The sequence below is a fragment of the Rutilus rutilus genome (genome assembly GCF_951802725.1).
Source record: "Rutilus rutilus genome assembly, chromosome: 16".
NCBI lineage: Eukaryota > Metazoa > Chordata > Actinopteri > Cypriniformes > Leuciscidae > Rutilus > Rutilus rutilus.
Genome location: NC_140224.1, coordinates 20,513,168 through 20,527,857, shown reverse-complemented (window position 1 = coordinate 20,527,857; position 14,690 = coordinate 20,513,168). Strand labels below are relative to the sequence as shown.

The window sequence follows — 14,690 nt, the reverse complement described above, 5'->3', positions numbered from 1 at the left end:
TCGGACGATTATCGATGCCCATCTGCTTTGTTTTTAAGGCTTTGTACTGTTTGCTCTGCATACTGTCCAAATTGTGGCCTCTCCAGGGACGAAAAAATGCCAAATACTAGTCTCAACTAGTATAATCATTCACTGCTATAGCTGTGGGGACAAATGTAGTCCGATAAGGAATAATGCATTTGTCTGACTGTTCAGAGGCGTTTTTGGCATTACTGACTGCTGTTATAATGCAGTCTGATGCAATTATTATGTACCCTATCATGCTATTATTCTGACAAGCAAGTGAAGGAGAAAGAATAGGATACACTGACCTAGGTTTCCATCATGTGATGCCTCTTGTGTTTTAGAGCTTCTGTGGGATTAAAACTGACCAAAGAGGCCAAATATTGTACTATGCCACTTCATGTAGATAGAGACACTACCTTCGTAAGTTTGGGGTCAGTTTTTTTTTTTTATAGAAATAATACCTTAATTCAGCAAGGATGCATTAAATTGTTCAAAAGTTACAGTATGAGACATTTACAATGTTACAAAATATTTCAAATACAGACCCTTTCCAAAAAAAAATTAATATCATGGAAAAGTTTATTTATTTCCATAATTCCATTCAAAACGTTAAACTTCCATAGATTATAGATTCAGGGCCCACAACTTAAACGATGTCAAGTATTTAGTTGTTTATTTGTACATAATTTGGGCTTCCAGCTCATAAAACCCATGAAAACAGGATTTCAAAAAATTAGAATATTACATGAAATCACACAGTAATTACACAGTGATACCATGGTCATTGAACCAGGTTTTGGTTCTTTTGGCAGTGTGGGCAGGTGCAAATCCTGCTGGAAAATGAAGGAAGCATGAAGTGCTCTGAAAAGTCCTGGTAGACGGCTGCGTTGACTCTGGATTTAATAAAGCACAGTGGACCAAAGTCCTCTTTTCTGATGAGAGCAAATTTTGCATCTCATTTGGAAACCAAGGTCCCAGAGTCTGGAGGAAGAATGGAGAGGCACACAATCCAAGATGCTTGAAGTCCAGTGTGAAGTTTCCACAGTCTGTGTTGGTCATCGGCTGGTGTTGGTCCACTGTGCTGTCCACTCAACGCAGCCGTCTACCAGGACATTTTCAGAGCACTTCATGCTTCCTTCATTTTCCAGCAGGATTTGCACCTGCCCACACTGCCAAAAGAACCAAAACCTGGTTCAATGACCATGGCATCACTGTGTAATTACTGCGTGAGTTCATGTAATAATCAAATTTTTTGACATCCTGTTTTCGTGGGTTTTATGAGCTGGAAGCCCAAATTATGTACAAATAAACAACTAAATACTTGAAATCGTTTAAGTTGTGGGCGCTGAATCTATAATCTATATCTGTTTAACGTTTTGAATGGAATTATGGAAATAAATAAACTTTTCAAATTTTTTGGAAAGGGTCTGTAAATGCTGTTCTTTTGAACTTTCTGCTCATCAAAGAATCCTGAAAAAATCCTCAAAAATATTAATCAGCACAACTGTTTTTAACTTTGATGATAATGCCAAATCATTAGAATGATTATCATATCCTGAAGGATCGGTGACACTGAAGACTGGAGTAATGCTACTTTGCCATCACTTAAAGTGATTTAAAATAGTAATATTGTGAAATATTATTACAGTAAAGGCTGATCAGATAAATGCAACTCCTGTGAGCAGAGGATACCTCTTTGAAAAACATTGAAAAATCTTACTGATCCCAAACTTTTTAGGTTATTGTAGGTGATTATTGTTTTTTTTTATCTGTATTGAATTTAGTTGATTGTAAAAAGGTTAGAGATGAAGTCAATACAAGTGTCCCTTCTTCTGTTTAATAGTGCAGTTGGAGAGTAAAGCAATAACTTGCATTTTATATACAGTGCTGTATTGTATACAGTATATGCAGTAGATGAGATGTCAGAGCTTCACTTCAGTTTTACACCGTCTATTTGCATGGACGCCTGTTGCGGCTGAGATCTAGAAACCCGTGGCTTGTGTTTTTGCCATTTAGGATGTCAAAGCTCAGCTCCTGTCAAGCTTCATGTAGATTTAGGATTCCTAGTTCCTCATTTTCAACAACGTCTGCTGGACTCATCTAGATGTCATGCTCTTTATCAAATATTAAATGTATATTATGTATCAGTGGTGATGACACTGGGCGATATTTCCCGCCGCCTTTTGAACATCCTCCAATGCGGGAGATCAATCATCATTTGTATGCCATATGTTTTGCACATTGTGTATATATTTTAATGGATGTAATACATATTTTTATACATGTCTGGCGCATCCATGAGCTATATTTTGTGAATCGTTTTAAAGATATGAGTATATACGCCATCACGTGTCAATGAAAATGTATGTATTGTGAAAATACTGTCATAAAGGATGTTTTAGAGTCTCTTAAATATATCAGAGGAATGACATGCAGAAACTGTGTCTGTTATTGTTTATTTGCCACAAGATATGGTTTTCTATTCTGAATATATAGGCTGACACATCTTTTCAAATTGTAATTGGACTCTTAGGGTCTTCCTTTATGTATTTAGAAAGTTTCATGTACAAAAAAAAGTGACATTTAATACAATATATTTCCTATAACTGTCCTTAAGGCTCATTTAGCTGACTATTACATAAATGAAAACTAGTGATATATTAAGACCATTTCTATTTGAATATATTATGCTGTTAAAAAAGACATTAGGTTGATAAACATCTAATGTCTCAAGGGCTTGGATTGTTATCCAGATCATTGTTACTGTCCACATTGTTCATGCCTGTATATATTTCAAATATTGGTACTTTAGGAGTATTTTAATTTTGGGGAAATTTTTAATGCACTACATTTAAAAAAAAATGAAATGAAGAAATAAAGACCCACTCCAAGGCATGATAGTGATGTTCAATTGATTAATGAATCTTTTCAACTGGTTAAAGCGATTCACACTAAGTTTAACCCATTCAACTATATAATAGCAAACAACTCTGTTTCAATCTTTAGGAATGAGTCTTGAGTGGTTAAAAAAACATTGATTTGGTCATACCTGACTCAAAATGAGCCAATATGCTACACAACTTGTGTACTTCTTCCATACTCCTGACTGACTATATCACCCTAAAAGCATGTCTATTGGAAGAGGTTAATACAAATGACTGGTGGCCATTAGCACAGTTATTAATTGCTTGACTACGGCTGAATTCATTTGTATAGTTTCGCCACATCTCAAAGCCTACATTGACTTCCCAAACAATTCTGTCAATAGAATAGATATAAAAATCCCTTTCTCTCAAAAACAGGCTCAAACAGCCCTGACAGTGTCTTGTGCTCAGGCTCTTCTGATGTCTTTACAGTCACGGTATCACAGATCAGGAACATTATGCTCAAAGCCTATGTACTGCACAGATGTCTTTGTGGCAGGACGGACACATGTGGGCGACATCTTTGAAGCGATTCATACAGAAGGGGATCAGGCAACATCCGGCCAGACACCTGGGCCAGAAACAAAAAAAGGACAATGAAAATGTTCTTTACTATTCTGGCATTGTAGAAATTTTGTTAAATTGCCTGCTTAGCAGATCCACTAGAGAGGAACTCCTTGAATGATGAAGAACAGTTATTCAATAATGAACAAAACAACTTGTACATGTGAGGAATAACAACAAGAGTATTGGTTCTTGAATCAGATTCACACAGTTTGTGTTTCGAACTACTGTTTCGGAGCCAGATCAGTGTTCGGAGCTTGTATCAAACTGCAAAAGTCATGTGATTACAGTAAACAAGGCTTTGATAGCTTTAGAAACCGCACTATTTTACTTTGTATCACTCTGCTTGTCTGTGTTTGCGTTCCGGACCGACTGTCAGTCTGTCCATCATCAGTGATGGGGATTTTTCATAATTCTTTCTGCTGGTTACATTGATACATAAGTAAGTGGTGACAAATAAGTCGTTGAATCATGCATCAGATCGATTTGTTCAAGAAAAACTGATTCATTCAGCAACAAATTAAAGGGATAGTGAAAAGAAATGAAAATTCTGTCCTCATTTACTCACCCTCATGTCTTTACAAATCTCTTTGAACATCTTCATTTTGTGAAACATTATTTTAAGAATTGTCTGTTTAGTTACCCAGATTTTTAACAACATTTTTTCTTTTGTTTTCCACAGAAGAAAGTAAGTCACATAGGTTTGAAACAACATGAGGGAGTGATGACACAATTTTCATTTTTGGGTGAACTATTCCTTTAAAGGCAGGGTAGGCAGGTTTTTTCTAAAAAACTTTTTCCCAAATTTGTTTAAACTGTCTTTATATACCAATACATAATTAAAATGTAAGTACTCTGAAAAAGAGAGTATAAAAATCGAGTGTCTGTAGTCCTCTCTGGGCTGCAATAAACACAGCTACTTATTCCATTCACTCCCACCCCCTCCCTTCTGGGCTCCTTCCAAAGCCACGCCCCCAAAACACATGAACGCGCGATGCGGACCGCTCAGCTGGAGGAGGACGTGTTTGCCAGCGCCGAGCGGAGAGGAGCGCAGTGCATGTAGTGACATCATGTCAGAATCACATGCAATAAAATACCTAACTTTAGCATTATGACCCTTGAGGTCCCTCAGTTGTCGCCACCGCTGGAAAGCCACGCCGATGTTGACTCTCGTCTGACTTCTTGCTTTATCTAAAGACTTTTTGGTCATAGCCTTTTTCGAATACTGACTGTATATGCAGGTACTGGGAATTTTGACTGCTCTTTCTCTGCCATAATTGTGATTCTTCCTAGCTTCCGTGCCTCTTCCCCTCCTCGAGTCAAATGGGTGCGCGCATGTGGGCAGCTCCTGTAGCAGCAGGGGTGCGAGGGAGAGTGACAGTCGCCCGGCCAATCATTTCATTCGTTCCGAATGGAAATAAGTAGCTGTGTTTATTGTAGACACTCGATTTTTATACTCTCCTTTTCAGAGTACTTACATTTGAATTATGTATTGGTATATAAAGACAGTTTAAACAAATTTGGGGGAAAGTTTTTTAGAAAAAACCTGCCTACCCTGCCTTTAAAGGGATACTCCACTTTTTTCGGAAATATGCTCATTTTACAACTCCCCCAGAGTTAAACAGTTGAGTTTTACCGTTTAAGAATCCATTCAGCCGATCTCCGGGTCTGACGGTACCACTTTTAGCATAGCTTAGCATAGATCATTGATTCAGACGAGTCCAGTAGCATTTCTTTCAAAATGACCAAAGAGTTTCAATATTTTTCCTATTTAAAACTTGACTCTTCTGTAGTTAAACCGTGTACTAAGATCGACGGAAAATGAAAAGTTGTGATTTTCTAAGCCTATATGGCTAGGAACTACTCTCATTCCTGCGTAATAATCAAGGAACTGTGCGGCCGTACCATGGGTGCAGCAGGCGTAGTGATATGACGCAGCGCCTAAAAATAGTCCCCAGCTCGGTAACTTCTTCCAACGTGACCGGGACTAAGTTTGTCTAACCTATTAGACCTATTTTCAGGCGCTGCGTCATATCACTACGCCTGCTGCACCCATGGTACGGCCGCACAGTTCCTTGATTATTACGCCGGAATGAGAGTAGTTCCTAGCCATATAGGCTTAGAAAATCGCAACTTTTCATTTTCCGTCGATCTTAGTACACGGTTTAACTACAGAAGAGTCAAGTTTTAAATAGGAAAAATATTGAAACTCTTTGGTCATTTTGAAAGAAATGCTACTGGACTCGTCTGAATCAATGATCTATGCTAAGCTATGCTAAAAGTGGTACCGTCAGACCCGGAGATCGGCTGAATGGATTCTAAAACGGTAAAACTCAACTGTTTAACTCTGGGGGAGTTGTAAAATGAGCATATTTCCGAAAAAAGTGGAGTATCCCTTTAAGTGACACTGTTTATGAGTGAGTCGTTGAATCATCCACTCGATTTGGATAAAAACATTAATTCAGCCTGTTTGTGTTGCTCTGCGTCGGCGATGTGATGCACAACGTTTACTTCTGCTGTGTTTTTTTCCCCCTGTCTGACTATTTCCATTGACGGAGCAAAAATAGACATGAACTGGCAAACCTGAATAAAACGTGAGTTATTACCTTACATTAAAACTATATTACATTTGCAGTCGTGCTGTTACTCTGAATATCAACACGACTGTTATTACTTGCTATATTCGGAACAACAGCGCTCTTGCTCGGTCAGGGATTGATTCTTCACTGTAGAGTAGATACTCACCCCACCACAGATAAGAGACAGCAAAAGAGGAAGGCATTACTGCCCACTTTATAGCGAATCTCAGTGGTGACAGTCTTATGGCAAGAAGGGCATTTCACTTTGGCAGGAGACAAGGTGACATCGTCAAGGTTTACTGTGGTCTCTGGGAAAGCGAAACACGTTAATTCTGTTATTTTTCACCATATGCAAACAAATTCTATGGCCATCTTAATCCAAGACATTTGTCAAGAGGTATTTGCCCTGCAACGTGTCAGTTGTGAAGATTGTGCAACATAAATGTATTTTCTTACCTGTGTTTTCTTCATTGATAGAGGAAATAGTTCCTGTAGGTGAAATGGTAAGAATGTAGTTTGTGGATTTTGGAGCTTTTCCATCTGACATAGTGAGTATATCATACAAAATAATTCATGTTACATTTGCAACATATTATTTTACCTGTTTTTTCCACTTGCAGAGCAATGACAGGAGACATCATTTCTGTTGGAGAAATGGGAAGAATGTAGAGTCCTTGGACTGGAGTCTGAATCGGATCTGTCACAGAGAGTATACCATACAAGAGAACACAAGATAAATAACGTTACATTTGCATACTAATGACTGGAAATGATCCATAAAAGAAATAGTAACATAATGATTTTTGTGTATCTAGTGTACCTTTTTTTTTTCTTAAAGGGTTAGTTCACCCAAAAATGAAAATTCTGTCAGTAATTACTCACCCTCATGTTGCTCCAACCCCGTAACACTTTCGTTCATCTTCGCAACACAAATTAAGATATTTTTGATGAAATCTGAGAGCTGTCTCACTCCTCCATAGGCTTCTATGGGATCGAAACTTGCCGGCCCAGAAAAGTTAGTAAAGACATCGGTAAAATAGTCCAAGTGAATACAGTGGCTCAACCATAAGTTTATCAAGTGACAAAAAAAAAAAAAAAACTTTATTCAACTATTCATTTTCTTCTGTGTGGGCCTCAGAGTGAGTTCACGCAGTGTAACAGTGCAGCGCTTCTGTGTTGTACGTCAGAACGTAGGCTCACTATTGGCCGACGCTGGTCATGTGTGGTGATGCGGGCCAATAGTGAGCCTACGTTCTGACGTACAACAAGTAGCAAGTTTCGATCCCATAGCAGCCTATGAAGGAGTGAGACAGCTCTCAGATTTCATCAAAAATATCTTAATTTGTGTTCCGAAGATGAACGAAAGTCTTACGGGGTTTGAACAACAACATGAGGGTGAGTAATTACTGACAGAAATTTAATTTTTGGGTGAACTATCCCTTTAAAAGCATACTGTTTCATTAAAATGTCCAATGTTCTGAATATGTATATGAATATAAGAAATCATGAGATTTTGCACAAGCTTGTTTCTGCCTTTCTGTTTTTAACTTTATTTTTAGTCATCTAGAGACACATGCCATTGTCTGTGATCTGTGTTGTGAAACGTTGGCTTCTTTTCCGAACAAGATCCTTCTGTTTTAGCTCCAGTAACTTCAACTCCTCCTCTATTTTGTCCAGTTCTGAAGGGCCCTCTTCGTTTGCAAGGTTTCCTAAAAGCAAAAAAAAAGAAGAAAAGTAAAACAACCAAATTTTTGTTTTTACTAACTAGTCAAATGTAAGTGTAGATGAATAACAAGGGTGAATTCATTGCAATTTGAATGCTCATTTCCTGGCAAAGGTGCAGCTCCTTTAGTATTAAGAGAGAACGAGTAATTGCACTCCATTGTTTGCATGTTTTATTGCGCAGGGAAAAAGCCACATGTTGATGTTCCTATTCTGAATACCTCCAGTAATTTTCCCATTGATCAAACTAATCAAGGTCCAATTTATTGTTATTATTTAAAGGTCAGTCGTTTCTTCGTCATCAACATTCTTTCTAAAGAGTTACCTTCTATTTTGGAGTTCTTCTTTTGGATCTCCTGTAGAAACTGAAGCCGGTTTTGGAGGTGTTGTCGTCTGAAGAGGATGTTCCACAGGTCTGTGGTTTCTTCATCCTGTTCAGTGCCCTGTGGCAGCACTGTGGTCATAGTATTGCCTCCCTGCAGGCCAAATTACATCTGTTTTACAATCTAATTTGTACATATTTACATTTTGACATAAGAGAACGACCACAGAGTCCAACTGTTCTTCATTTGCAGCCTTCTGTGGATTTGCAGCCGCAATAATAGATTAGCAAGCCATTTAAAATGATCTAGATTTCTGCATTGTTTACTCCCCAAAAAAAAGTGGTCTGATTTTAATTTAAGTCACGCTTGTTGACAAACACAATATGACTATACTATTAACACAATTGTTAAGTAAGTGAACCCTTGAATTTAGGAACTTGAGGATCCTTCTTCAGCAGAAAATCCTCCTTCAAACACTTTTTTCCTCTAAAAAAAGGGTTGTGTATTTTTGCCAAAAAGTTCAGCTTTCATCTCCACATCTTTCAAGTCCAAAGAACATTTTCCCAGAAGCATTGTGGAATATCCAGGTGCCAAACTTGAGACACACCTGCTTTAGACTGCAGTGGTTTCCTATGTGTTGTCCTTTCAGTGTTTTTTCTGATGTTGTTGGACTCATGAACAATGACTATAGAAGTTTGTAGAGTTTCTGAAGGTCTTTTGCTGTTGTCCTTGGATTCTTTCTCACCTCTTTCAGGATTGTTCATTATGTTCTTAGTGATCTTTTCAGGATTCCCACTCCTGGGGAGCGAAGCAACAGTCCAGAATTTTCCACATTTGTTGACAGGGATTTATGAACTCCCAGGTCTTTAGAAAAGCTTTTGTAGCTTTGTGTTTTAGGGTTCTGTGTTAAGCACTAGCCAATCTTTCTTGAGAACAGATTTATTAGTAACCTTTTTTTGTGCCTTTATTTAAATGGCAGGGCACCTGCGTGACCAACACTTCCAATCTCATCTCCTTAATTTACTCCAATTTACCTTTTGGAGGTTACTTTTGGTTCACTTATTTTCTCCACCCTGTATTGTGAATAATCACCCAATGTCTGTTTGTGTGTATTAGTAAGTCAGATTGCGTTTGTCTTTAAGATCATATTGCATTTTATGAGTAATTACTAGGGCTGCACGATATTTTAAAAAACTGACATTGCGATTTAGTTTTTCTGCTATATATAGGCTATATTACAATTTGAAAACAGTTTCACCAGATAATTGGAAAAGCTCTATATGGAAAGAAATAATCATTCTAGAATGATGAGGTGATTTTGTAGAAAAGTGCGTCTGTGTAGAAAATAAAAAACAAAGTACAACCATGAGATAAATGCAATAAAGATACAAATGAAATAAACAGTGCTTTAAGTTTTTCAGTATTCATTGAATAATCAAATGTAAAATAACACTGCATAGTCTTCACTGTATTAATTAAACAATTCATCTTTGTTAACGCAACAAAAGTGATTTTTGATTAACATTAAAGTCCGCGTGAACCGGAAGTTGCAAACGACTTTTCTCCAGTGCTGTGACGTATTTCCCAGTGAAAAGGAATATTGAACAGAGGGCAGGGTTTTACTCTAGTGCTCCTCCTCTCCATCTCTGCTCATAGCAGACTAACGATTTGAGGGGAGTGGTTAAGCGTTTCTCAACCCAAGCCGTCAAGCATACGTCATCAGGGAAGGTCCTCCAAGGCAGAGAGGAGGGGCATTTTCAGATTTTGATTAAAGATTACGAAGCCAAAACATTTTTTTCCGTGTTTTAACTTGCACGGATTAATTGTTCACCACAAGACTAGTAATATGCGCTAACAAAGTAAATAGGGTCCATTTTGATTTCAGTTGGACTTTAATGACAGACAGCAGCAGGTTTATTAGGCTGCTGTCACTTTAAGGCTCTTAATCCAATATATTGATACGCATCCGTTTTCTTTCTCATTTGTTTCCGTTCACGTAAGCCATATGTGACTGTGTTTACGAGGATACTTGCTGAGACGGGTATTTTAATATTATTTTGCGTGTGTTTGTCCGTTCAAGCAGAAATAGAGGTGGAAGAATACCGAATACTGAGTCCCGAAATGAGTTTTCTTTCATGTCTTCTTGCGCTCCGATGGTTTTAAATGGCTTGAATGGACCTAAACCATGTGCAAATGATAAACTTTCACAACATGATGGTTAAACTTTGCAATTAACCCAAGAATAACGTGCATTTCGAACCTTGGTGCCTTGTCCGTACAGATCAACTATCCCTATACTTGACATCGCACATAGTGATATAAATCGATTGATCGTGCAGCGCTAATAATCAATGCAGAAATCCACACATTTTCAAACTTTAATATTAATATTAATACTAAAATGTTAAAAATATAACCTCTGATTTATTAAATATTGCTGTCTCAGATGTGGTAGTGATAGTTCACTTAAAGGTGCATTGCGCAAGTCTCTGAGTTTTTGCAGAACTATGCCCCCTTCTGGCGACACGCGAAACTGCAACCAGAGTAGTGCACGCGGTTACATGGAGTTTGCGTTGGGGTTTGGGATGAACTAGAAGCCGGTCTCTTTGAATCCATCTTCTACTTTTGCAAAAGTCGCTTGAGTTGTCTTCGCTGATGCGGATAATGGCGGCGAATACACAAACCTGCCAGACATAGCCAGGTGAGCATGAACGCGCATGACGTCACGCTCGCCCAGTCGATTCCGACCCGAATCCCTCTTATTTATTTTACTGTACAGGATTATAGAGGCAATCGCAGTGATCATAGAAGGGCTCATTCAGCCCATCAGGCAATTGTTTAAGCATGTATGGGTTAGAAAAACGGGTATTTTTTACATGAAAAGTTGCTTAATGCACCTTTAAATATATATTTAACTACACACATACAGCCTACAAGACTTTGGAATCTAAAGTGATATTTTATTCAGTGAAAATTTGCTTTTGCCAAACAAATATGCCACAAACATTTCCCGGCCAAATTCCTTTGAATTCTTTGCGGTTGTGTGATATAGATCATATCTGAAGTATGCAACCCAAGCTTTCTCATCATTGCCTTCACTTCACCGCTGCTCAAGAATGTACAGTAAAGGGCAAAAATATGCAATCAACATTTTGATCTTCTATGTAATACATGGTTGCTATTTTTAGTCAATTGACGTTCTGTTGATCATAATCATGCTTACCGGAAATGTCAATGTCCCTTTAATCTGCAGCAGACAGACTTTTTTTTTTAATCTTTGAAGAAATTAGAACATTTTGTGATTACATTTTTATGAAATCTGTTACTTAAATATTATAAATGCACATTTTTAAATTTGCCAGGATTGTGAAAGTGAATATATATATTGTTTACATGTTGCACTGAATAAAAAAAAAAAATAAAAAAAATAAAAAAAACCTTAGATATTGATGTAATTTTCACTTTTTTTTATAAAGCAACAAGGTGTTTAGGCATTTGTGTGCGTCATTACATTGTACAAACAGTATGTGTATATGAAGAGTTCAGATGCAAAAGCCTCTAAGTGCCATCTGAAATTTTCTTCTAGAATGATCATTTTTATCAAGCTTATATATTTATGTTCAGTTATTTGACTTTAATGGCAATGGAAATTACCTATTAATTGTCATTAAAGTGAAATTACTGAGCTTAAATATACGAGCTTGATAAAAATGATCATTTTAAAAGAAAATTTCAGATGGCACTTCAGAAGTCTTCATATATTTCATGTTCAGTTTTCAGTACCAGGCACCGTTTATGATGGACATAAGCACATTTAAATGATAAATAAAAAACATTGATATTAATATCTAAATGTTGGGCACATCACATTACCTGTAGGCAATAGGATATTGTGTTTCTTTGGCGAGTCACAGTCCAGCTCCAGTCCTGGAAATGTTGAAGCCGTTTTTTTTTTTTATTCCTCTCTCAGTCCTTCTTCAGCAGTTCTCCTTATGCTGGAGCATTTTGCAGTCTTTGAATATTTCCCCATGACTCCTTATGCCTTCATCCTCATATTGGTGTGAATGTCAGTGATAATATCAGATGACATAAATAACAAAAATAAAAAATATTGCAGAAAGCTACACAGCAAATGACATCCAATCGTTCAGATAATATTCACCTATCCTTCACCGTTTCTGTTGTGAGAGCTACAAGCAACGATACGATTTTCATATTGGTTTGAATGAATTTTCATAATCAAATATGCAGTAAGGGGTGACGTTCTGACTGTAAACTGGTTTGTATGTGTATGGTAAATGGTTAAATGGTTAAATGGTATGCTTGTAACATGAATATGCTCTTCCTTATAGATTTATATGTTTGTTTGACTGTGTCTGGTTTAAAAGCATTTTGAATTGATGAGGAAACCCATGAAAAAGCACGAGCACATCATTTATTCTTAGGTCATAACATAAATTATTGTTTCATTTTTACAATTTATTTCAGGTGCTTTTTAATCGACATCTTGTTACCTTTAATTAGGACACACTTCACTGAAAAGTGTTCCAAAAGAAGTTGACTAAAATAAAGAGTTGATTCATTCTTTCCTGTCGGTCACCTGTAGAGGTCAGACTTTCACAGTGACAGAGTAAAGGCTGTGGTGAAAGAGCTGTTCTGGACTGCTGATTTCATTTGAATTTGCAAATTTGGTTTTGAATGTGAACTTGAAGAATTATAATTAAAATAAGTATAATCCATATACAAATAAAATCTGCTTTAGCGGCTATTGATTGTTTTGACAGATTCACTATCTTAGTTTAGATAAATGTGTCTAAAGCAGTGTTATTTTTGTCAAGTCAAGTCACCTTTATTTCTATAGTGCTTTTTACAATACAGATTGTTTACAGTGATAACAGGAAAATAATGCAACAAAGTTTGTTTCGGCTACAGAAGCTCTAGAAGATAGTGTAATAGTGATGGTGTAAAAGATAGTCAATAGTGTCATTGTCCAGCTGAAGTCAGTTCAGTGTTGATTCATTTCCGTTGTAAAAATCATTAGTTATTAATTTAGTTCATTTATCTATACATCAACTCTGAAAAATACAATGCTGTCATCGTCCAGCTCAGTTCAGTTCAATTCTCATACAATGGTGTCAATGCAGTCATATTAATAATATTATATTAAGTGAATATTATTATTATGATTAGTATCATTGATATATTATTAGTTTTTGTTAATATTTTTATATTTTCTGTTATCATTTTCATTTTAGTTCAAATTGTACGTAAAGTTTAGATTTTTTGAGTTATTTTAGGCCTACTTCAACTTTAAACGTATAAGAAATGTTGCCTGAAATATATATTGTATATACATGAATATATATATTGTTTGTTTGCTTTCAGTACATGAATGTGTTTGTTTGTGTTTTTTTAAAAAATGGTTTTAGTGGTAGTTTTAATAGTTTTAACAATAGTAACCCTGTTGAGGATATAAACAAAAGTGTTGAGGATATTTCTAGTAGGCGAATCGATCTGAATTGAAAGGTAGTAATTGATTAAACTCTGTATTCCCAATGATGGAGTCATTGTGAGCTCTGTTCAGGCGGTCGATGTGTGATATGTGTGTGTGTGTGTGTGTGTGTGTGTGTGTGTGTGTGTCCAAACTCCAAACATATGTCCATTGGTGCTCATTGAGCATGTCTGTGAAACATCGATATCCACTTCCTGTTTAAGAGGAAGCAGCTGGAGTTGAGCCGTGAGTGGGGATTAGGAATGAAAGACCTGACACATGAGACGGCACTGTAAACCCCTGTATAACCCTTCCTTCTCCCTCCATTATTAACAGTCTAAACCTCCTCCCCACCTCCACCGTTTCTCTTCCTTTTGTCCTATTATCCTCGGATCTATCATATTATTTCAACTCTCTTTCTCTGTTCTATCTATAGAATTGCATAATATGTCACAGACAGACCCCTGCTGCAGGCACATGTGCTAAATGTGATCTAGGATGATGACATCACCAGGGGTGGGTATGGGGGGTGGTGCTTGAACAGGCAATGGGATGAAGTGGGGTGGGAGGGGAGGGGTGGGAGTGAGCAAAGGAACAGAAAGAAATTATGCAAATATTGTTGCACTGCTCGAAGTTGCTGCAGTCTTTATTCTGTCTGGCTTCACAAACAGGATTTAGATTAAGGCAGGAGTAGACCTTAGTTCAAATGAATCTTGAGACAAAACAATGGCACTGTCATGTTTTAAGATATGACAGCGAAAGCTGCTTTCAGTTAAAACAGCTCAAAAATGCATTTTATTCTGGGATTAGGCTTAAAGGGATTGTTCACTCAGAAATGAAAATTCTTTCATTAATTACTCACCCTCAAGTCAATGCAAACCCGTAAGACTTTGGTTCATCTTCGGAACACAAATGAAGATCTTCGATGAAGTTTGAGAGCTTTCTGTCGACAGCTATGCAACTACCACTTTGATGCTTCAAAAATTCATAAAGAGATCGATTGTAAAACGAATCCATATGAATTGAGTGGTTTAGTCCAAAATTTTCTGAAGAGACACGATCACTTTATATGATGAACAGA

At 37.0% G+C, this 14,690-nt stretch overlaps 1 protein-coding gene across 1 annotated transcript; it reads right to left on the bottom strand.

Moving 5' to 3' along the window:
- Nucleotides 1-2,467: 2,467 nt before the first annotated feature.
- LOC311305649 (uncharacterized protein) lies at nt 2,468-12,303 on the bottom strand. Its single transcript, XM_084433460.1, has 7 exons — nt 11,992-12,303; nt 8,121-8,271; nt 7,651-7,782; nt 6,675-6,770; nt 6,530-6,562; nt 6,240-6,381; nt 2,468-3,501 (listed from the first exon to the last, which is right to left on the bottom strand). Exons 2-7 carry the CDS (start codon nt 8,257-8,259, stop codon nt 3,393-3,395), a joined length of 651 nt encoding a protein of 216 aa, XP_084289586.1. The 5' UTR covers nt 8,260-8,271; nt 11,992-12,303; the 3' UTR covers nt 2,468-3,392.
- Between the last annotated feature and the right edge of the window lie 2,387 nt (nt 12,304-14,690).

Bases quoted from the DNA above. Each gene is read 5' to 3' on its own strand.
- LOC311305649 (XM_084433460.1), bottom strand. From the start codon at position 8,259: ATGACCACAGTGCTGCCACAGGGCACTGAACAGGATGAAGAAACCACA. The intron at 6,563-6,674 runs GTAAAATAATAT...TTTCACCTACAG, and splicing joins TCTGCAAGTGGAAAAAACAG to GAACTATTTCCTCTATCAAT. The intron at 3,502-6,239 runs GTGAGTATCTAC...TTTCTGGCCCAG, and splicing joins TGTCTCTTATCTGTGGTGGG to GTGTCTGGCCGGATGTTGCC.